The sequence below is a fragment of the Hyperoodon ampullatus genome, assembly GCF_949752795.1.
Source record: "Hyperoodon ampullatus genome assembly, chromosome: 8".
In the NCBI taxonomy this organism is placed as follows: domain Eukaryota; kingdom Metazoa; phylum Chordata; class Mammalia; order Artiodactyla; family Ziphiidae; genus Hyperoodon; species Hyperoodon ampullatus.
Window position 1 is genome coordinate 32,329,155 of NC_136921.1, and position 25,709 is coordinate 32,354,863.

A 25,709-nucleotide genomic window follows, 5' to 3' on the forward strand; every position below is an offset into this window, starting at 1 on the left:
CCCTGTTGACCTGTTTCATTTTGTTTCTTAAATCATGAGATTCCAGGTATTCAGGTGTTTTTCTTTCCATAACTTTATCTTATTTCTTGAGATCTTACCCTAAAACAGAGACACCCCACCTCCTTCAAAGAGACACCTAGCTCCTTTCCATTTTAAGAAACCTGTTAATCACTAAGAACTAAGTAGTGAACACATACACTCAAATGTTATCAAGGTTCCAGAATCGTGGAAGGTCTGGGAAACTGTCATTATATTGTAGTTTATGCCTTCCTTGTGTGTTACTTGGAAGCTCTGATATCTTTGCTTGCCACCCATTAAATTTCTAAGGGTAAATTCAATCTTCCTGCTTTTAGTTACCTGCCTCTCCCCATTATTCTCACCTCTGTTCTCCTTCCTAGTGAAAGAGGTCCTTTCCCCCTCACTGAACACCTCATTGGATGACAAGAAGAGAAGACTATTCTCTTTTCCCATAACCAGCCTCCTTCTCCTTCCAAACTTCTCTCCCATTCCTCTCCTCTGGCTCACTGTTCTTACATCATGGCAAGTCCCTCCTGGACTACAAGTAAACATTTGCTTAAATACCTCAGGACAGCTGCTACAGGGAATAAGGGCAAAAGTGCTATATTTGCTTGGTACAACATACTTCAAAGTGTTACCAGGTACTTAATTTCATTTGATCCTCCTGCCAATTGTGTATGGTTGGTGGGACAGCAGTAGATGATTTTTAAAATGAGAAAAGTGAGGTTGAAAGAGCTTAGAGTAATAATATGAAAAACCTGGACTCCAACTGCCAAAGCTCCAAGCTCTCCCACATAAAACTCTAGAATATTGTTTTAGGAAAGCTGATCTCAGCTAGATACTCGGGGGATGCAACCTGATTAAATCAATACACCTTACCTATTGATGATGTGGTGCTCAATCAGTACTCAGAGGCCTTTATCATTTTTCAAAGAGGATGTTTTATAACTTAAGTAGCTTTGTATTTGGTGTAATTTCAGGTACCTTAATGAGATTGCCATTTGTACGTTATATAATCAAAAATAGACGTATTTAAAAAATAATAATGATGGTCACATAACTCTTGGGCATAGATACACCTATACAAATATCCTCAAAAGAAGCTATTGCAAGAGAGAACACTAGTAGAACTGGGTCCCATAACATATGGCTAAAGGCATGCTGTAAAGAAAGAAATGCTCATTGATTTTTTTTTTAGAAATACATTTTTAGCTCTAAGGAAAGGATTATTATAATCTCTAGTTTTATTGCCTTTTTCCCTCCAAATTTGAAGTTTTACACATATGTCAAAAATTTTGTTTTACTTTTGACTGTACTCAAATGCCTAGCTAAATTAACAGCACTATCAAGCTTGATAATTTCTTTCTAACCCCATTGAAAGCTGTGCACCACAGATGTGCACAGCAAACAAGCACACTCAGATCAAGTATACACACTCCCCACACACACACATCTGCACACAGATTCTCTCTCTCATTCACTCACACACACACTATTGTTGCCAACCAAGGGAGTTGCAGAAGGCACCAGGCCATCACCTGGAGTGGACACAGTCATCACCTGGATTACTTGGCTTTCAGTTACTCTCTCCCAACACCATTTGTCTTTGCCATAATAAGGTCACAAAGGCATTGATTCCAAAGTGCTCCTCTGGGATTGAAACATGCCTACAAACTGCATCCTAATAAAACATTTAAAAGATACAATATAGTTTGGTGGAAGAAAAAAGATGGACAATTAAACCTTCAATTCCAGTTATAACTATCACTAACTGAAATCAAACATGTTTATTAAACACCAAACCACAGGTAAGAAGTCCAGGTGTTAAATATTTGAAAAGACTATCCCAATCCTAAAGGAGTATACAAGACGTTTAGAGAGACAAAACTAAGACTTAAGAAGTTAAACCATAATAAAATTCTTCAGAATTTCAAGATGGTGATTTATAAATGTTACTAGGCAATAATATATTTTTTAAAAGACTGCTCAATGATTTCTATAAAATCACAGAGAATTCATTCAGAATTAGGACAGTCTGCAAACAAACTAGAAAAAAATACAATTTGACCTGGATCTTGAAAGATTGCTAAGAACTGAGCAGCAGGAATACAGTCTTTACATGTATAAAGAATTTTATAATTTCCACTGTATTTTCACATACAACTTCTCAACCTTAACAAAGACACTGTGGAAAAAGTTATCATTCATCACTCATTTCATCAAGGGAGAAAACTAGCATTTAGAGTAGTTAAATGACTTGCTCAAGACCTGGAAACATTTATACATATACTTATTCACTCAGTTCAGTTATGAGGCACCAGGCACCTGGAACAACAGCAGTGAACAAAACCCAAGACCCTCTCCTCGTGGAGCTTCCATTCTATAACATACAGAATGACTCCTGGATAAGCAGAGTGTAGGGCAAGGACACTCCAGACAAGTGGAACATTAAGCAAGCCATGGAGCAAGAAAGCACATGGTACCTAAGAGAATAGTCAGTACAGTAGTTTCCTTTTTGTTGAGACTTGAGAAGGCTGAGTTTGAGGAAGATAGTTTGGAGGGATTCTGAGGCCTCTAAATACAATGTATGGCCATGAGCTTTAGCCTTGCTTTAGTATACACTGGAAGGAATGGTATCACTTAAGTAATACTTAAAGAATAATGTAATCTACATTAATAACAGTAGTAATATGTTCATTATAATAGCACCTAACACTTATTGATGACGCACTACAAGCCAGGTACCCTTCTAAATACTTCCTGTATTAACTTGTCAAATTAGTACTATTTTAGCTCCAAGTGCCCATGAGGAAACTAAGGACAAGAAGATTAAGTAAGTTGCTCAAAGCCAACAGAGAGCAGAGCCAAGAGATGAACTGACTCTGCCTGTCCAGAATCCAAACTCTCAGCCACTCTGCGTCCCAGTGCACCTGTGGCAAAGAATAGTTGAGGGGTGTAGAGGGAGAGAAAAGTCTACAAATTCCTTATCAACTAAGTAACTCGGCCTGAGATTTTATTTTAGATTTAAATGTGGTAGCTGTAGACATGCAAACAGAGGAACAGATACATGAATCATGTTAAAAGAATAAACTGGATTAAATATTTTTTAAATAACTGCAAGTTCAAGCCTGGAAGACTAGGAGACGATGCTCTTATTGACAGGAATAAGGAAGTGAGTGGAGGAAACCAACTTGGAGCAGGAAATTGAGCAGTTTTGATCCGAACCAGATGTTATCAGGATCCCAGGGAGGAAATGCAGAACTGGACTCAGGAAAGAAATCAGCTGGAAATATGGAGCCCTGTAACCTATTCTTGGTTCAGATATTTCTCCTTTGCAAGATGATGGGGTTAGGGTACATGATTGCTGAGGTCTCTTCTGGTTCTATAATTCTGTAATTTTGTAATTCTATAAGCAGAGAGTACTCTTTAAAAGTTTGAGATGGAATTTCTTGGTCAAGATAATCGTTTTGGACTTCTGCACTTATTTTTGAAACATTCTCCAAACTTCCTCCCAAATGTGCTTTCAAAATTTCAACAACTGTGAGCCAAAGAAAAACAACCCCAAAATACCATATTCTGACTTGTTAAAAATCACGGGCTTGAAATAGGTGTTTCTCCTTGAAATGGGATTTTAACAGGTAAAATTAGGACTGAAAAATGAAGTAATTAATACAGGACTTTTTTTTTAAGGAGTCTAATTTAGAATCCCCTATCCCCAGAAAAACACAATACATCTCAAATTGTTCAACTACATACTGAAAAAGTCATATACTTTATTACCACTAGCCAATAACCTTGCAACCAGTGAACAGGAAGACGGGAAGAAGTCTAAACAAAAACAGAGTTTTTTACAAATGCAAAGGTTTTGCTTTAGCCCTTCTAAAACTTACAAAAGCATACGTAATCATCAGTATGGCTGGTGACCATGAAGAAATGAAAACCACTAGTTGAAATATAAACCCTGGTTGTACTATCCACGCCTGTGTCTGTGGGTTGTACTAAAAATACAGTAAAAATACATCATCAGGAAGTATGTCCTGTGAGCTTGTTTCTAGGTAGCTGGGGACTCCACAAGAGGGCAACAGAGTGTTCTCAGAAAACAATGTGGGCTTAAGGACTGAGTGGCTGGTTTTAGGTCACTAGTTCACTGTGCAAACCAGTCTCCAGTTCAAAACCACATTAGATCCCTGAATGCTTCTTGTATTATCAAACAATATGTCCTGATAAAAGCATTCTCATTTTAAAATTAGTCATATTGGCACTTTCGTTTCTCAAATATTAATCTAAATGTTTTATCATATCTTCCTATAAAACTATTAAACAATGTAATAACATTTAAACAAATTTAAGGTTTTTTTAAAAAAGTTAAAATGTACTATAAAATAGTTTAATATTTTAGTATTTAAATTTTAAACATTTAATGGTTAAATCAAAACACACAGGTAAAAACTGCACTAATCACACTATCAAAATATTATTATTGATGTAACAGTTAACATTTGAGTGCTTAACTATATGCCATACTGGACTTAAAAGTTTTTATAGTTTATGTAGTTTTCCTACACTGACCCTGTAAAACTAACTTATGCCCATTTTACAAATGGGTAAATCAAGAGTGAAGAAACACGCCCAAGCACACATAACTAATAAGGGATAAAGCTGAACTGAAACTGTAATATCTGAGGACCAGATTTCACAGGTGACCCAGGGGGCCAACCCACCCTCGCTGGAGTCCAGGAAAACCACTGGCATCTCTCCAAAATGAACCCCCTATGATAGTCAAAGATAGAAACATTCTCCCTATGCACTTTACCACATAATTTTACTTTTGTATATTTAATAAAACCATGGCAGTAATTCAGTTTACATAATAGAAGTTATACATTGCCATATTTCAGTATTGTATTGCAATTGTGTTCTAAAACCAACTCAAGAAATAATAAAGACAATTAACTAGGAAAACAATCATTAAAAAAGTTCAATACTCAGAGGTTCTCACACTCGAAAAATATGAGTGAACATTAAGCGTTGCAGTGGCTTATTAAGCATCAGTCTTCAGATTTCTTAGGGCCTTTACATATTGCAATGAGAAACTGATGAGTATTACACAGCTCTTGGGTATGGCATTGAAATGACTGCCATACAAGAAAGACAATAGCCTAACTACCAAAATGTTTAACATCCAGGGCCCCAAAGAGTGAAGGCTCACCCAATAAATTAAGAATCAATTTGTGGTAGACTTTGGAAGGAATGCAAAGAGCAATCAACTGATCTGAAGTATATTTTCCTTGTCCTACAGGATATTAAAAGCTGAGTTAGTATTAAACTTGAGAAGACCATCATCACTTTAAACGTTTAAAATAGGATAAGAGACAGTGTATTACCGTCTTATTGCTGCTATAACAAATCACCTCAAACTTATTGAATTCAAACAAGGCACATTTATCTTACAGTTCTGGAGGTGAGAAGTCTGAAATGGCTCTCATCAGGCTAAAATCAAGGTGTCAGCAGGGCTGTGCTCTGACTACAGGAGAAGCTGTTCCCTTGCCTTTCCAGCTTCCAGAAGCTGCCTACATTCTTTGGCTGCATTTTCTTTTTTTTTTTTGCGGTACGCGGGCCTCTCACTGTTGTGGCCTCTCCCCTTGCGGAGCACAGGCTCCGGACGCGCAGGCTCAGCGGCCATGGCTCACGGGCCTAGCTGCTCCGCGGCATGTGGGATCTTCCCAGACCGGGGCACGAACCCGTGTTCCCTGCATCGGCAGGCAGATTCTCAACCACTGCACCACCAGGGAAGCCCCTTTGGCTGCATTTTCAAAGCCAGCATTGTCCAGTTGATACTTTCTCACACTGTATGTCTCTAACCCTGACTCTCCTGCCTTCCTCTTTTATTTATAAGGATCCTTGTGCTTACATGTAAATATTCCAAGATAATCTCCTCATTTTAAGGTCTTTCACTTAATTACATCTTCAAAGACCCTTTGCTATGTAATATAGATACTCACAGGTTCTGAGCATTAGGATGTCTAATGTCTAATTAGAACATCTTTGGGGGCCCTCCCTACTGCAAATAGCACAGAATATAGTGCCCTGCATATAGTGCACACTATATATGTGAAACTGCACATAACGGTTAGACTCCAGATGTATTCTATTACTCCATTTGGAATTAAATTGTACCTGTAATCCAGATCCTGGAAAAGGAGCTACAAAAGAAAGCAACAGGGGTAGAACTGGCAGGCCTTTGCAGTAAATTAGATGCAGGCTGCAGGCACAGACTTGGAGTTAACCATACATGCATGGCATACTAGTTCTGAATAAATTTTGTTATTCTCCATAGTCCTATTACATATCTTTTCTTAACTATGGTGGTTAACTGTGTAAAAGCAAATTCATGCTTATTTATGATTGATGAATTTTCATAATTAGAAATCACACATACAGGGCTTCCCTGGTGGCACAGTGGTTGAGAGTCCACCTGCCGATGCAGGGTTCGTGCCCCGGTCCGGGAAGATCCCACATGCCGCGGAGCAGCTGGGCCCGTAAGCCATGGCCGCTGAGCCTGCGCGTCCGGAGCCTGTGCTCCGCAACGGGAGAGGCCACAACGGGAGAGGCCACAACAGTGAGAGGCCTGCATACCTCAAAAAAAAAAAAAAAAAAAAAGAAATCACACATACAAACACCCAACACACTGCCTTGGCGTATTGTAGAAAAACAAAATAGAGTGTGAAAATTTAAATTCTAGGTTCCAGAGGCTGAATCTGCCACTTACTACCTGTGTGACCTTCGGCAAGTGACTTTCAACTTCTGTGTTCTCAGAAATTAAAAATGGGGATCATACATAGCCCTTGCCTGCAGAGTTGCTCTAAAGTAAAATAGAATATGTAAGTGCCAGAGACATTCTGGGCCACTGTCAGCATTCAATGAAATGTTAAGCCATTATTGGGTGAACTAAGTCAGTAGCCTTGAGCATCCAGAGAAGAGACATGCATGTAAAGTTGTAAATTCCTAGTTATCCCATAGAACTTGAAGCAGACTGATACATAAACCTGAAGAAACTTGAGAATGATGGTCACAAATAGTTAAGTTTTCGCACAACATTTTGCACAAATACTAGTTATCATAAGATGCAAAATGCCAAAGCTGCTCCAGTAATATTTTGTCAAAATACCGGCTAGAAATAGTGCAACATGGCAAAAACTTGTGTCTCCTGTGAAGGGGCTCTAATGGGAAATCAAGTTAAAATAAAACAAAACCTGCCCAAAGAGACACCACATATGCATTATGAACTGTGTTGGCCAAAGGAATAACAGAAGACCAAAGACAAACCACTTCCAGTACCAGAAATTTTGAGTCATTTCTTTAGAAAATCAATTAAAATCTATTAGCCCCTTGTTTGATTTTTAAGTAGAATACCATCTAACCTCTAACTTCAGTCTCTACTGAAGTGTACTGGTTGGCTTTTTCATACACTACATAAACGGCTTCAGCCTACACTGCTTTCCAATTCTAAGTTTCTGTTTTTCCTGCCTTATCCTTTCCAGCTAGGCCTTCAGTGGTTCCTAATGGCGTTTCTCAACTGCACTCAGAGTCTTTCCTAGAGCTGAGGTATGTGAGCTTTAGCACAAGGATTACGTACATTCACCCACGTCTCTTTGCGCTTCCTTCTCCATATATTCTAAATGTAAGAGATGATAAGGTAACCAACTTGAAAAAGAGGAGAATTGTAGTTTTATCCAAGTTCAATACTATCTCAAAGGATCTTGGGAGAGTTTGAAATGTCACTAAACAACCACAAGCATCATATATAATTACTGCTTAATCTAAAATGACAAAAAAGGTTAAAAAGGCTGGCAGAAACTTCTTTCCACACTAGACAAATGGACTATAAGGAAATTAAGACTGCAGAGAGAATGTCAGAAAAAAATAAATAAATAAGTAATGCTGTCTTTTTCACTTACGTTATTTTAAAAAAATTAAAAATGGGAGTACAATTATTTCTGGCAATATCAAAAGTGTAAATTCTTACCAACTCTGCAGAACAATACCAATTAGGCATCATGTAGCTGTGTTAAAGTAGATTAAAGGAATGGATAAACCTGTACCCAAATAGTACTAATTCTTTGCTAGGATTTTAACTGATTGTCTCACTTTTCTACCTTATTTAGTAATGGTGGTGAAGTCCTTTTAAAAAAGGTTATACATAATAAAGCTGTTTCTGTGTCTAGTAAATGAATTATGGTTACAAAGTACAATGCCAAGCTAGTTAAAAATAATTCTCTATAGGACAAATGATTTCCCTGGGCACTGTTCATGGAATCATCCGTTCTGTAATGAGCTCTTGGATGAGGCTGGGGTAAGACATTTTCTTCTGGCCCTTCTTAAACCTGCCACATTTCAGCTTTTCATTTTAATGCACTGGACTTCAGTGACATTGGAGATGGGAGGACCTTCTACATTAATAAACAACCGAAATACCTAATGTATTTCTAAGGAAGAAGGTAGCTGTAGAGAAGAAAAAAAGTAAAAAAGGGAAAAACAGAAGTGAAAGTCCTCCTCTTGTGTTATGAAGGTAAATACTACATTATTATTTACCATAAGACCAAAAAATAAGAAGTGTGCATCAAAATCACAAACAGCAAGAACCAACTGTAGAGAGGAAAGCTTTCTTTTTTGCTCTAACTCAAGTGTTCTTTGAGAATCGAGTTTGGATAAAATATTGTACCAGATATTATTAATACAAGGATCAAAAAGGAATTACTATCTCCCAGTCTGTGTCCTCTAGGAGCTTACAGTCTATTTAGGGAGATAAGTTCCTTATGAAATGGCTAATTAAAATGCAAAGCAAATGAGAGTTGAATTCCAACAGAAAACAGGGAAAATAAATGTATAGAATGTCTGCAAAATTAATGTAAATTTCAACGGTCCAAGAAGATCTTATGGGAAAGGAAAAATGCAAATTTTATCTAAGTTCAATAAAGCAGTTATTTATATTCCAATCCAGTTGATTAAAACACGCAAATACCCCTACCCCACCGCCCCGAGATCGCGTAAAAATACGGAGAAACATGTTTACAGACTTAAATTAGCCTAGTAGTAAGAGTCTAAGGATGCACAGCAGAAGAAACTTAGAAGCAAGGATCTTTCAGGGAAAGCTGTAGTTCAATTCTGGAGAACACATTAGCCATTGATCAGAGAGCCCAACACAGATGCAGTAAAAAACGATATATCTCAACAGCATAAGCCAGTGTATTGCATCTGAAGAGTTTAGTTTTACACCTTTTTCAGTTTAGCATCAGAAGATTAATGCCATTAAAACAAGGTAATTGCAATGGGATTATTCGCAAGTAAGTGGCAAAACATGTTCAAACTTTTTGAAATATTCAAGTCAGCGTTTTTCACTGTAGCAATAAAAACAAAAACTACCACTCAAGAGAGTTGCTTGCCAGCTACTTTAAGGAAAATCTTCACCACAGTTCTTCACAAGACTTTGCTCCCCATTGTATACTCTCCTTTGAAACACATTCAAATCTCAGGCATTAAGTTGAATATTAATGGGCCAAGGATAAACTCCAGAGCCAACAATGACAATGAGAACTCCAACAGCTTCAGAGCCTGACACTAATTTACTGAGGCGTATCAGGAACTCTTGGGAATGAAGTGTCTGCTAATTAGGCCACCATGAACAGACTCCCAAACCTTGACAAAGTTTTTCCCAGCATCTGATGATGAACTGTGATTTATGGGCTGTCTAGGTAAAACTCGAACAGATGGTATCTTTTAACAATAATTGACACGTGAGTTTGTTAAGGATCTCAATCTCTGGAGAAACATGTGGCTCTATAGAGGAAAACAGAGAAGAACATTTTTAGAGTCATCTACCTTATCTTTGTCTTCAACGACATCTGCCAAGACATCATCTGGATCCAGGATTCCTCCATCTGTGTATTCTAAGTGATGAATCTTCACCCAGTACCCAGGATCCTGTGGTAGAACAACCAAGAAGTTTCATGACTAAAACTTTTCTAAAAATGTAAAATACATTTTAATTTTAAAAACAGACTCCTTAAAAATATGCTCTAGCAATAATAAAAGTTTTAAACACCTAAAACAAATGTTACCTGTTTATTGGGATAAATTTGTGGCATGTTTATCCTGTTTAACTTAAGTCAGTAAATCAATGTATACATATTTTATCAGTTTTCCTGGAAGATAAATTGCAATGGAAAAATAAATTGCCCCACCCATTTGTAAAGCATATTCAAGGAATTTTGAATAACCTTCGCTTTAGGTAATCCCAAGAATAATCTGGAAAAAGAAAGATCTTCTCAAGGGTACTTTCTGAAATTGGGGATTAGAAATTCAAAGATTCCTAAAGCTGTAGGAAAAAAATCAAAAGGCAGAAATCTGTGATGGTAATAGCTATCACCTCGGATATACAAATGCAGTGAGAGGACCAACATCCTCTTCAACTCTTTATCTCTGTGCTGTGCACTTATTCTCAACTCTAAGATTGGCAATGACATCTGGAGCAAGAACTCCAGCATTGATTTCCAGTCCCTGAAGCACAGCAGCAACTAGAACAATGTTCACAGTCAAACAGGGGCGGAGGGTGGGGGGCATCATTGAGTTGGGGTAGTGATTTAGGAGATTTCCAAGTATTGCTTTTTAAAAATTGCTTAGGCATTTAAAGCTTAAGGAAAGGAATTACTTTCTCAAAATTTGATATGTAGCTAGATACTCTGATCCAGCTCAGTTACTTATATACTGCCTATTTCTGGAAAAGATATGAAAGTGAACCATTATGACAATAAGAACATGAATCAATGAATGAAGAAAAACATTAGTATAGTTTTTACCAGAATACCCAAGCTATAATCAATTTGGTTCTGTGATGCTTAGAAAGTCCCTCAGTGTAGGAAACTTTTGAGCTATGAGCACCAAATATCCACTATAGGAATAGATACCAGTTTGTGAGAAGACATAAGTTTTCCTGGGATAAAGCTCTAAACCTTTACTACATGAATCTTTGTAAAGGGTAAGCCCTAACATAACCCTCAGAATTCAATTGCAATTTTAGAAAAGCTAATAGAAATAGTTGCTATTAACCTTCTCTGTAGCTGTCCCCCAGTAAAAGGCAAGGACATACTATTAAATATAATTCTTTTTTTAATTTATTGTACTATTTTTTATACAGCAGGTTCTTATTAGGTATCCATTTTATACATATTAGTGTATATATGTCAATCCCAATCTCCCAATTCATCGATAATAATTCTTTTAAAGCAACTATTCGGAGGGCTATTGATATGCAGCTCAAGTACACAGCTTTTCAGTAATCAACTTGATAAAGTGATAGGCTTAAAAAATCTGAAGGAATCCTCCTTAGGTAATCTTTTGACATTTCAAAATTAAGTTTTCTATAGAGCATCTAAAGAGCTCTAAGATTCCAAATAGAATGAAAGGAATTTATTTTGTTTCTAATACTAGGCTTACAGGTGGAAACACTAATGATTTATTAGGAAACAGCCCAATTCTATCTTGCCCACATAGAGATCACAAAGATATAAGCAGTGACTATACAACCAAGTAAGAAAAGCATCCATAGCTCTGATTCTTTAATCAAAGGGCTCTGCCAACACAAGGATAATTGTGCTATAAAAGGCAAGCTAAGTACAACAGACTAGATTCTAAATAGTGAAGATACTCTGGTAGACAAAACACTGGAAAATACAGAAAAGAGAGCAAAATAAAACTGCCCCCACAATCTTTGGGAATTGTTATCTTTTTTAGTCTGGCTATGCTACAAGCAATGTACTTCTCCAAATCTATGCAGGACTTCCGGCTGAAACCTATAGAATATTGCATTTTTCCTTATAAAAAATTCTTCTTACATAGTGTTCCATTTCACTAATTTCCATTACTTCCAATGAGTTGGGTTCTGATATATTATAGCTCTATAGATGAAATCTGTTGATTGTAACCATGTTTATAAAAGGTGATGTATTCTAAAGAGTGTGTTTTTTTTTTATATTCAGTTTTTTAAATCAGACATCAAGTTGTCTGCTTTCTTCTCATACTGTTTGGAAAAGCAGATTTTATCACCTGAGACTAAGGTAAACCCCCAACAACTGCGGTGTAAGGTATACCTGTCTTCCTGCCCAGAGAGATGAAAACCAAAGACTCAGATTTAAACTAAGGAAACTCAGGAAATAGCAGGGGACAGGATCTGATCAGTGGGCAAAGGGAACAGCAGACAAGTGGCAGCAAGATGGGCTGTTAAGTCACATAGCATTCCTCCCGTACACACACCTGTAGGATCTAAGACCTGGAAAATCAGGCACAGGAGTTGAAACTAAGATATTTATCTCCAGTTTTGATTCAAAAGGGTACAGAACTGGGGCTTCCCTGGTGGCACAGTGGTTGAGAGTCCGCCTGCCGATGCAGGGGACACAGGTTCGTGCCCCGGTCCAGGAGGATCCCACATGCCACGGAGCGGCTGGGCCCGTGAGCCATGGCCGCTGGGCCTGCGCGTCTGGAGCCTGTGCTCCGCAACGGGAGAGGCCACAACAGTGAGAGGCCCGCGTACCGCAAAAAAAAAAAAAAAAAAAAAGAGTACAGAACTTAAGTTTTACAAACTTATAATCAAGTGAAAAAGTAATCTGATACATTTTGGAATCGCATATTCAAATTCAATCTGAAAAAAATTCTAAGTGAGCTACATGGTGCCAGAACATAAAAAGACTCTTTGCAATTTTAACTCTGTTCTACACTGGAATGTATAAAATGGCTTTATCAAAGGAAAGAGTAGGCCAATGGCGATCACGTGTCTAACGCTGAACAAAAACTAACAAGCTGTATGAAAGCAGTCTCAGAGTTAATATTTCACACATCAAGAAAGGTAAATCAACACAGTATGTACCAACTGTGATTTCGTCCCCATGGCATTTTGGCCATGGTGCTATAGATCACTTTAAGAAAGTATACACAATATTATCAGCCAAAAAGCCATCATAAGAGCATAAATTTACCCTGACTCCTTTATGCATGTAAAAATTTCAACCATTACATCACAGTCAACATTTTGCATTTCATTTACTTGGTTTTATAACCACCATGAATAAAACTGATCAAACACGAAAAGATGTTCACATATATGTCTTGGTTCACCCAATTAATCACTTGGAAAAGTTTACTCTATTTTTCATAATAGTGACATTTAATCTACCTTTATATTGTACAAATATCTATAATATGCATAACTTTTAAATTATTTTGAAAATATCTAAAGTGTGTGTGCTATGCAATAAATCATATTACTTACACTCCTAGATAATTTAAGTATTGAAAAATAACATAATATACATTATGTTTCCTCTACTTCTGATAGTATCTTATCCATTTTTTAAGTAATGCACAGTTAACTTAAACCCTACTGGAATTTGAAAACTAAAAAGTGTCTACAAGGATGAATTGGAAAATGGAAAAAAAAAAAGGTATGCACTATGGAAAGAAGACAGTTACAGGGTACTTTTAATGATCAATGTAGAAATTGGCCCAAACACGTATTGATATTAACAGCAACAAATATCTTTCACTGTGGGCAGATGACATAAAGTTTGACCCTATACCCTAGAAAATGTATAGTACCCAAAGTTTCAAAGAACAGTACATTTCCACCTGCAATACGTAGAGGAGTAGACTGGAAAGCCAGATACTACAATGTTGTGACTACCAAGCACTGAGATTATGTCAATGATCAAGAGAGGGTTTCTCAGCAAAATGCCTCTGGTACGAGAGAAAAATAGCCTGCATGGCAGCAAGGTCCCAAAGTGAGGAGGAGAGTGCTGTGAAGGAAAAGCCAAAAGGTGGAGAAGCGCTGTGTTTATGAGTGGGCTGTGTTTATAGTGCTCAATAATGTAAATAGGTTTTTGGCGGCTTCATGTTTTCACAAGAAAAATCTTACCCACTGGAACACAAGAATAATTATAAAATGGAAGTTAATAGAAAATTAGAATTTTCCTTGTAGAATTTAACTTCATGAATTTGGTGGGATGTATCCATAAAATGAGATTTCACCATTTTCATCATTATCTTCATCATTATAGCAGATCATTTGTTTCAGTGCCTACTACAGGCCAGGTGCAATAGGTACTGCATGTTTTATATGGTTAACTCGTTTATCTTCCAACAGCCTCATCAAATAGTTATCAATCCATTTTACAGATGAGGAAAACAAGGCATGAGTAGGTGAACTGACTTACCGAAGGTCAAATGCTTACTAGACAGCAGAGCCAAGGTGTATTTTTTAAACATAGAAAATCTTTTAGATTAAAGAACTTAACAAAAAGCATAATTACCCAAGAAGGGGATCAGATCCATTTTTATCTACTAAGTATATGGATCCACGCAAATCGTCATTACTCTGGGCCTCTGTGGCTTCATCATTAGTGAAACTGGAGGCTCTATGGCCCTCTGCATAGGGCACCACATGGAGGTCAAAGTGTACAGGACACAAAAGGGCAATAATGGAAGGCCCCAAAGCCTTTGTGTTAGTGTGTCCAGTGTTTCACAAGTGAGAGAAGCTTCAGAGCATAACTGCTCATAATCATGAAATCAAAGGTTTGGGAAGCAGTGGGAAAAAAGGAGTAGAAAAGGAGCTTGAGGTGTCAGGTTGGATAGAGAATTATGAAGTTTTTATGTGCATGCACATTTTAACTAACTATTTCTATCATAATCCTCTGGGGTTACTCTCCCTTCTACCCAAGACCAAAAGAGAACCAGATGCCGCAGAATGCACCCAGGAAACAGAGCAGTCAGAGCAGGCCTGGAGACTATTGGGACAGCCAGAGAGCAGGAATCTCTGAATAACCAAGCACAGACAGTGTAGGGAAGAAGAGTTCCCAAAAATGATGCCCGAGCAAAACCTAGCAGAGCAGTACTGACACCTGAAAGGAAAGAATTAAGCCAGAAAGAGCAGTACTGACTACTGACTACAGCGATTATTATGAGCTGTTCCTGACTTCAGAACAGGCCTCCACCTTACTGAGATAGATCAAGCACAAACTTGAGAAAAGATTAGGAGAGGAATATGAGCTGATGCCGCTTTAATCAAGTATGTTTCCAAAGAATCCAGGAGAACTAGAATGGGACCAAGGGTTTTTATGCTGGGCTGCAAGTAATAATACCTGGTGAATTCAACAACAGAATTATAAACTTCAATTTATATATAAAGTGAAGGTGAGCCAATCAATCTGTAAATTCATTTCCAGTTTTAAAAATCTATGATCCTACAAACAGAAACTTGACACTGCCATGCTCACATCAGATAAAGGAGACTTTAAGAAATATTACTAAAGGTAAAGAGGGACATTTCTTAATGATATAAGGATCAATCCAACTGGAAGTAAACAATTCTAAATCTGCACGTACACAACATAACTTCAATACATATACTGCAAAAATGGACAGATATTTAAAAAATACACAAATTCACAATCACAGTGGGAGACTTTTGATAGGAAATAAGTCAGTAAAATATAAATCATCTGAACAGCACAATTAACAAAGTAACCTCGTTTATTTATATCACATATATACAAAACACTATACCACAAAAGACTAGAAAACACATTCTTTACAAGTACACATGGAATATATACCAAATTTCAGAAGTCTGGAATCATTCAGAATATGATCTCTGATCATAGTGGAATCAATTACAGAGAGAGATCTTGAAAATGCCTGGCTGTTTGGAAATTAAGAAAAAAATGTATGAATAATACATAGATAAAAAATAAATGCAGTTAGAAAATAGTTTATAACTTAAAAATAATTAAAATAACAAAAAATGTGGGATGCAGCTAAAGCAGTACCCAATGGAACAGTTATAGCCTTTACGGCACATATTAGTAAAACAGAAAAGCTAAAGTCAAGAAGGTAGAAAAGAACAGCAAAGACAGAAGGAAGGAAATAAAGAGCAAAATAATCAATGAGTTAATAAATATAAAAATATAAATCAAAGTTGGTTCTATAAATGCCTTGATAAAATTGATAAATACGTAGCAATACTGATAAAGAAAAAAAGAGAAAACATATATTTCCTGTATTAAGAAGGAAAAAGATAAACAATACCATCATAGATCTCACAGATAGTAAGACAATACTGTAAAAACTTTTAGACCTCTAAAACTGACAACTTATATAAAATAAACAAATTATTTGAAAAATACAACTTGCCAAAACTGACAATAAAAAGAGAAAATATACATGGAGAACAGTACAGAGGTTCCTTAAAAAACTAAAAACAGAGCTACCATATGATCCAGCAATCCCACTCCTGGGCATATATCTGGAAAAGATGAACACTAATTCAAAAAGGTACATGTATCCCAATGTTCATAGCATCACTATTTACAATAGCCAAGACATGGAAGCAACCTAATTGTCCACTGACAGATGAATGGACAAAAAAGATGTGGTATATGTATACAATGGAATACTACTCAGCCATAAAAAAGAATGAAATATTGCCATATGCAGCAACAATGGATAACCCTAGAGATTATCATACTAAGTGAAGTAAACCAGAGAAAGACAAATATATGATATCGCTTACATGTGGAATCTAAAAAATAATACAAATGAACTTATTTACAGAACAGAAATAGACTCACAGTCATAGAAAATAAACTTATGATTACCAAAGGGGAAAGTGGGAGGAGAGACATAAAACAGGATTATGGGATCAACAGATACACACCATTATATATAAAATAGATAAACAAGGATTTACTGTACAGCAAACTATATTGAGTATCTTGTAGTAACCTATAATGGAAAAGAATCTGAAAAACGTATATATGTATAATTGAATCACGTTGCTGTATACCTGAAACTAACACAATATTGTAAATCTACTTCAAGAAAAAACTAAATATAAATTTAAAACAATTTAAAAAATGAATCTACTATCTTAAAAGTTTCCCGTAGAGAAAATACCAGGCTCATATTACTTCACAGATAAAATCTTCCTAATGTTTAAGGAAGAAATAGTGTCGATCTTATAAAATACTTCTGAAAACTAGAAAAAAGAAACTTTTCCCATCTCATTTTATGAGGACAGCATAACATTGATAACCAACACCTTACAAGGTCATTACAAGAAAATTATAAAAATTTGCCTATGGATACATGTCCAAAACTCTTAAATAAAACATTTGTAAATCAAATTCAGTGATGTTTATAAAGGATAATACATCATAACCAAGTGGGATTTATTCCAGTAATGCAAGAGTGGTTTAAAACCAAAAATCAACCAAGGTTATTCACCAAATTAATAGGGGAGAATAAGGATAAAAATTATATGATCACCACAATGAATGTAACACAAGCAGGTGAGAATGTTTACCACCAATTCACAATACCTTCTTAGCAAACAAGGTGAACCTTTAACTAAACAAGGCAAGAAAAACAAAATTTTTTAAGGGTAACAATTATAATAGCATCAAAAATATCAAATATTTAGGAATAAGTCTAACAAAAACGTGTAATGCGTCTTATGCTAAAACACAAAATATTAGGAAAAATTAAAGAAATGTTTCATGGATTGAAAGACTCAGAAGTGTGAAGATTTTGATCCTGCCCAAATTGATAAGGTTAGGGTTAGGATTGTGAGGATTTGGGACACTCAATTCTCAGACCCTGATGATATAAATATAAATTTATACAGTTATTTTGGAAAATACTGGCAGTATCTGAACAACAGAACACTGCATAGAGCTGAACATAAACATCCACATAGCTTTGTAATTCCACTCCCAGGTATGTATCCAGAAGAAATGAGTATACAGAATTACCAAAAGACACGTAGTAGAACATTCATAGCAGGATTACTCCTCATACTTAAAAATCTGGAAATAACGCAAATATTCATCACCAGTAGAATGGACAAATACCATGTCCTTGCAATGGAATACTAAACATCAACAAGAATAAACAAACTACAATTTTACACAATATGGGTGAATCTCACAACACAGCATTGATCAAAAAGAGACTAATACCAAAAAAATTGCATGCTATATAATTCCATGTCTAATAAGCTCAAAAACAGGCTGTACTAATTCACAGTGTTCGAAGTCAGGAGACTGGTTACCCCTGAAGAGGAGGGCAGTGAGTGAAAGATACACAAAGGGGCTTCTGGAGCAATATTCTATTTCTTGATGTGTATGCTGGCTACACTTATTTGTACACTTTTCTGTATTTGTGTTATACTTCTAAAACTTTACATAAAAATGAAACCTTTTGCTTCAAAAACTGATTTCTTTTTTCAAACTGAAATACCCAGTGGATCCCTTCACACACATCTCTACAGATAAACAAATGCAGATCACTAAAAAGCTGTTTAGAACAAGTTTCCTTAGAAGTAAAAGAACAAATCCTACGGCAAATAAAAGAAATGTAGGAGTCCCCACAGATGGAGAAGCCAGATTACCCCACCAACAGAACAGGCATCTCAGTGACCACCAGTAACTCAAAACCTCTAAGACCTACAGAGGTGGCTTAGCGGACAACGGGCTTCAATGAGCTGACAGTGTGATAAGTCAGTGAGAAATGTTACCCGTTATCTCAGGCTGTGATAGAGGTACTGTGTCCAGAACAGAACAGGTAATAACCTCATCCTATGCTAACGTGGTCACCCTGCATTTAGAATCATTTCTTCAAAATTTATTGAGATAATTATTAACAAGCTGGAGAGCACGCATATGGGGATGGAAGTAGGGCAGCTCCCTCGTCATAACACATAATTTAGGTTTGTTTAAACAAAGGGAAAAATTTCACAATTTCAAACGTAGTAGGACCACAGTTTACAAGGCACTGAGCTCTTGACACTCAATAAGGCAAAAATCTCTTATGGTTAAAATTATCTTTGAAAATCTTTCAGGTTAGTCTCCAATATGATACCTCCCTATCCCTTTTCAATAAGTCTAACACTACTTATTTTTCATCCAGGACTAGAGCATATTATCATCTTTTCAGTTAAGCACCAAAGTATCTGGATTATGTTGGAGATCATGTTCTGTGGAAATGCTTATCTTAAGTATTTAGAATCACACTCAGGCCAGAGATAGACTCACTACCGTAAGCACATGTGAACTGAAACAACAGAGGTGGTAGCAGAGTCTCTCATTTCATGCTTCCTCTGGGATATGTGCTCATTGCTCATACAAGTTACATTAGCTATTGATACATGACTCAACTTATCCCCCTCTTTTTCCTTGGTTGAGCTTTTACAGGTGAATCTGTGAAAGTTTAAATGACTGTATAAGGCTCTCATCAAACCCAAAGGCTGTTACACACAAGAAAGATTTGAATTGTTCTGTACTGCTCCAAAAAATTACATAAACAAAAGAGACGTAGCATAAGAAAGAGCTTCTAAGAAGAGCTATCCGAGAGCAGAGTGCTAGAGGAAAGAGCTAGAGGTTATGACGGTTACTTGTAGAATGCTTTAAACCTTCTTCATTCATTCATATAAAGATGCACACACAATTGATAGTATCTGTCAAAGACAGTCTTTGGAGTTACTGTAAAAGACATCAACATCATAGCAGCAAGAAATTCTGGATTTAATTGGTTGTATCAAGTAAAGCTTGAGTTGTATGAATTTGTGTTCTCAAATTCTTATTAAAATTCCTGGCAGAGGAGAATGAAATAGTGAGCTCTCCATTCCCATAAGGAGTCAAGCAAAGGCTAGATGGCCCTATCTCAAGGATGCTGTAGGATAACAAATGGGAATTGTGTGATCCTGAAGACCCCTTCCATCTCTCAAACCAACAGCTTCTAGAAATTCAAAGGTCCTTAGGTCTTTGAATCTACACCTAGAGAAACTTCTTGAACGAAGACATTTCTGCTGTATCAGAAGAATGTTTTCAGCTCAGCATAATTCCACAGTTATTGTGCATCTCCAAGCAGGAAGTCCATGAGCCTAACACCTTTAATATCTCAATGCATCAGTTATTTTAGTGTCTTGCTGTGTAAACTAAAATTTCACTGATTTATAAACAAATTTCAGAAAAAGGTCCTCCATTCCCAAAGTAAAAGAATTATTCTGGTAGAGGGAAAAACAAAAAAAAACAAAAAAACCCTGAGAATTTTATATTGCAGTCTGATTGGGAACTTGCAAACATGGAAGGACCAACTGTATCACACCATTTAACAGGTGGAACTTGAGCATCAACAGATTTTGATATACAAAGGTCATGCCACAAGGAAGGTAGTTGGCTTGTGATACACAATTCTCAACAAATTAGTCTCAATATTAGAGCACAATTCCAAGGGAAATTTTCAATTTTATCTCATAATCCAAGTTTTGATAATATTACTCATTCTTTTCAAGCAGAAAGAAAAATATTTAAGCAACAAAGCATAAACTTCATTTGCTAGTTCATGTATCAACTAAGTATTCATCACTCCATGTCATTTTTCATTCAGCTTTGTGAAGTAACCATAATCTCAGCCATTTTCTTTATTATAAAAGACTTTAAAGGTTCATTTTTCATCATGGGATTAACCTAAACTCATGAGGAAAAAAGTTTCAGATACCTAGATTATTTTTGAAAAGACAAATTTTAATTATTTTCAAATCTGCTGCCTACATCATCACAGCATACTCTCTTTATAAGAATATAGAAATTTCCTTTTCCTATGGATCTAAGAGTGAGTTAAATGCATAAAAGTATACTCCTTATGTAAATCTTCAGAAATACACTGTAATCATAAAATGAAAAGTTTTATCAGGAAAATCAAATGTTAAAGTCTGAAATCAACAAAAATTACACCTTTAATTGAATTATCTATTTTGAAAGATTCCCAGTATGAAAGATTTTTAAAACATTAAACCATTATAATTTAATAACACTGAAATACAATGTTTCAAAATAATTTTAAACAGCTGACTTTTTCAAATCCTGTTTTCCATTAATTGTTTTCAAATGAAATTTTATAGTCCAAAGACCTGGATGCCAAGGTTTTAGAAGCTTGTGTGGTCCAAAGGAATGCAAAGCCTACAGCCAAAGAATGGAAGTGGCCAGGTCTCCAAAGAGAAGTACAAATAACTTTTAAAGAATTTATTTCATTATAAAACCCTAAAAAGTATTCTGCTACAAAAGGAATTTTTTTTAACAATTTATTTTTTATATATTTATTTTATTATTTTTTTGGCTGCGTTGGGTCTTCGTTGCTGCACACGGGCTTTCTCTAGTTGCAGCGAGCAGGGGCTCCTCTTCATTGCGGTGTGCAGGCTTCTCATAGCGGTGGCTCCTCTTGTTGCAGAGCACGGGCTTCAGAAGTTGTAGCACGTGGGCTCAGTAATTGTCGCTAGCAGGCTCTAGAGCGCAGGCTCAGTAGTTGTGGTTCACGGGCTTCGCTGCTCTGCAGCATGTGGGATCTTCCCAGACCAGGACTCAAACCCGTGTCCCCTGCATTGGCAGACGGATTCCTAACCACTGTGCCACCAGGGAAGCCCCAAAATGAAGTTCAATAAGAATTTGAGAATGCAAATTCATACAACTCAAGCTTTACTTAATATAACCAATTAAATCCAAACTTCCTTGCGGCTATGATGCTAGCATCTTTTACAATAACTCCAAAGAATACCTGTGTCGGATACTGCCAATTGTGTGTGCATATTTATGTACACGAATGAATGAATGTTTAAAGTATTCTACAAGTATCCACCGTATTCTCTAGCTCTCTACTCTAACACAGTTTTATGTTCCATCACTGAAGAAATTAAGACATAGAAAATTTTAATTTACATCAGAAGAGGTACTGTTGGCAGTGTTTCTAAAAATAAGTTCATTTTAAGATAAACATGAAGACCTCATCCACTTTATTCCCAACCACTGCTTGTAAAATGTGTTTTCAGTGTGGCAGTAATAGGAGTGGTGAAGAATTACCCATCTCTGATTTTCAAAAATATGTGGTTACTACTGCCCAACTACTGTTAGCTTGGTTTCTCCAAAAGGGTCATTCCTCCAGAAGGCTACAGATGGATCACAGATGTGGCTAAGAGAGAGAACACAGGAAGCACCAACAGGAAGTAGGAAAAGCTAAGCTCAAGGATCCCCTGCTCAGAGATGACCTTCATGACAGTCAATCTAACGCTGATTCTCTGCCCTCACTGCCAGTATGACGCACGATTAGTTTATTCCACTATTTGTTAATTTTTGTTGTTCTCCTCCAAGTAGAACATAAGCTCCATGATACAGAAACCTCACCGATCTTCTTCACTCCCATAGCCCCAGTACCTAGGACTACTTTTGGCATCCACTGTATATTTGTCATAGGAATAAAGACGAGGAGAAACAGAAGAGTAACAGAAGAGGATAAAAAGACCTCCGGGCTATTGTAAATAGAGCTGCAAGGAACACTGTGGTACATGACTCTTTTTGAATTATGGTTTTCTCAGGGTACATGCCCAGTAGGGGGATTGGACATATATACACTACCAAACGTAAAATAGATAGCTAGTGGGAAGCAGCCGCATAGCACAGGGAGATCAGCTCGGTGATTTGTGACCATCTAGAGGGGTGGGATAGGGAGGGTGGGAGGGAGGGAGATGCAAGAGGGAAGAGATATGGGAACATATGTATATGTATAACTGATGCACTTTGTTATAAAGCAGAAACTAACACATCATTGTAAAGCAATTATACTCCAATAAAGACGTTAAAAAAAAAAGACCTCCTACTGTAACAGAGAAAACCATTTTATTTATACTAAAACAAAAGGTTTAATCATGTGACCGAGATCTTTTGATAAAGCCAAGGGCAGCCTGAGAAGAGTAGAAACACTGTGAGTTGCATGTCAAAGGCAATCCTTTATGCAACATCCATTAACCAATTATAGGAGAAAAACCCCCACCCTTGGAAGAGTAAAGCTGATGATATTCATTGAAGAGAGAAGACAGTATTTAACCAACATAATAAATAAGTAAATTAAGTGGCATCTTAGAAGTGGTAAGAGATATGGGAGAGAAAAACAGTAGGGTGAGGAGGATGGACAATCCAGAGGGCTTATATTTTGAACAGGTGGTCAGGTCATGCCTTACTGAAAGGGTGCTATTTGAGCAAAGATTTGAGGCGGCAAGCCAGGGGCAGTTTGGAGAAAGGAGTCAGGTCTCCCAACAAACGGCTGTGCCTGTGGGCAAGCCTGTTGCAGTTCTTTGTAAAAGAAGTCAAAGCTCAGAAAGGGGACCCTTACAGGAGTGGGAAAGCCAGCTCACTTGTCAGGTCAAAAAAGCATGGCAGATGCCCAGCCTCCCCAGGAACTCCTCTCCCCACACCAAGGAAAATTTCACTCTAACTCTACAACATTAGGTAAAATTCTACTCTTCTTCTGTTCTCATTAAACATGTATAAAACTCCTTTTTCTTTTAAATGAAAATATTTCCAGAGAGGTGGAAGAAGGGACCTACAGATGTTCCCCTCCAACCTGCTGATGAAGGAAGGCATACCAGGTATGACTGTACATATAGTCTCTAGACTGTGCATATGGCCACATAAAGATAATCAACCCTACACCCACCCACCCACCCCCAAATGAAACTATTCCATGGGAAATGTGTGAGGTTTAAAGTCACTAAGATTGGGTTGAAATCCAAACTCTACCACTTATGTAAAATTGAAATACCCTCAACCCTCACTGGAACGTGAGAAGTTCACTACATATTCACAGGCATGCACATACACTGGCATACCAATCAAGCTACATGTATTTTCTCTCTTAGCATCATTCGCTTAAATTCTACAAAGGCAGAGCCATCTCTAACTTACATAGTACTATAATCCCAGAATCTAGCACAGTTTTCTCCTTATAACAGATATACAAAAATCAGTGCCTGTTATTAATTACTGTCCTGTGTAATTCTTCAAAGCTGAGAGTTTAGGGGGCAAAGAGACTCCCCTGGGCTTGAAAAAGAATGTCATTTGTAAAAGAAGTCAAAGCTAGCAAAAGTTCCACAAATAGAAGTTTCAAAATGCTAGGCAAGTTTTTCATACACCGAAACCCAGGACAGGAGGAAACATTCTTCCCCAGTTTTCTCTATGCTTCTGAGCAAAATGCGGTCTGTAGACCAATGTGGTCCATGAGCTGCTTTTTTCTGCAACAAAGGTAGTACAGAAATTAAGAGTAAGCATTTAAAAAATTCTTACAGCAATTTTTTATTGCTGCAATATCCAAGCACATGATTTTGTATTTTATAAAAGCATCAATTTGTTATAGACAAACAAATGAAACAATCTGGTCCTCCCGACTACAAACAGTTTGAGAAATCCTGTATATGCTGGCCATCTGCCCGATGCCCAGTGCCTTAGGTAGGACTCATAATTAAGTGACACAGTTCACTGGCATTAATCAAAATGCTGACATATGAAAAGTAGGCCTCTACAGACAAGAAAAACTTCCACTTAAATATTATGTACACAAGAAAATGCAGGCCAAACTCCAAGAACAATTAGCAATTTATTAAAAACTCTTAGAGGCCAATCTGCTAATAAATTGGGATGGACTTCCTTTGTTCTCAACACCTTACCTATGCTTCACAAGAATGTAGACAGCAACAATAAAAACTACCTAGTTTTGTCTAAAATTATGATATCATTATACCATTATTATACTATTAGGTTATAAATATAGTGGGGGGAAAAGCTCTAAGCAGAAATGCCAACTGTGTAGCAGGCAAATAACACCAAAACACAAGGTGGACTCATAATTCACCTTATAAAAAAAAGAAGGCACAGATGATAGAAAAATTAAATGTTGAGGGAAATTTTTCTGAGAGTTATCACAGCATCAGTTTTATACATTTACATATATTTATATATATTCACTTAGACATACCTATTAACATAATAATATTACAAATGCTGAGATAACTGTGAGTCTACTTTGTCCAAGAAAAAACTTCAATCCTTTTTTTTTAAAGTTGTATAAAGAAATATTTTAATTGAAAGTAAATTACTGACACCTACCTATGGTTATAGGGATTAAGTCTAATCCCCCCCATCTTCCCTGGAAATCAACGGCAAACAAGAAAATTTTAAAAATAGTACCATAAACTCTGTTTAATGAAACCAGTAGACAATCTGCAGTTCGAAGCACAATGTAAAAGATAGAAAATGGATGGATAAAGAAGCAATGACTTCTCAGGGAGAAGGTGAAACCCAAGTGCTTTTAGATGGAGAGAGCTGGCATGAAAACAAGCCAGTCCACTTGGGACACAGTCTGGAGCCACCAGGGTCCATGAAAGTTAGAAGAAAGCAGGGGCTGAAAATGGTGAATAAAAATTGTCTGAAAACATTTTTAACGGATGGTGAAACTCCTACGTGCCCACAACACCTCCCCGCTCAAGAATATAACCTGTGGTGCCACTGAACCCTGAGTAGGGTGCAGACGCCAAGGCATCAGGCACAGAGAAAGGGCTGAATACAAAGGGCTACAGACTGCAGACAGGGACTGAGCGATGCAGGGTACACGTGCCAACCTTACCACCCCACCCAACCCCACCCACAAAGCTAGCAGCCAGCCCTACAACCTCCAGCCCAGCCACTCCTCACAGGCTATTGGAAGAAAGTGCACCAGCAAAATGGGTGACCCAGGAGACAGAGGGCCCAAGAGAGCAGAGGTGGGAA

At 37.0% G+C, this 25,709-nt stretch overlaps 1 protein-coding gene across 4 annotated transcripts in view; it reads right to left on the reverse strand.

The window, feature by feature from the left end:
* The window catches only part of PARD3B (par-3 family cell polarity regulator beta), a gene marked incomplete at its 3' end in the record, with an annotated part of 1,052,967 nt that overhangs the window by 908,959 nt on the left and 118,299 nt on the right, over nt 1–25,709 (reverse strand). For all 4 annotated transcript variants that reach the window (XM_079710158.1, XM_079710159.1, XM_079710156.1 and 1 more), the window contains exon 2: nt 9,898–9,999. In XM_079710158.1, coding sequence (XP_079566284.1) covers nt 9,898–9,999 — 102 coding nt within the window. The remainder of the gene's footprint in view (nt 1–9,897; nt 10,000–25,709) is intronic.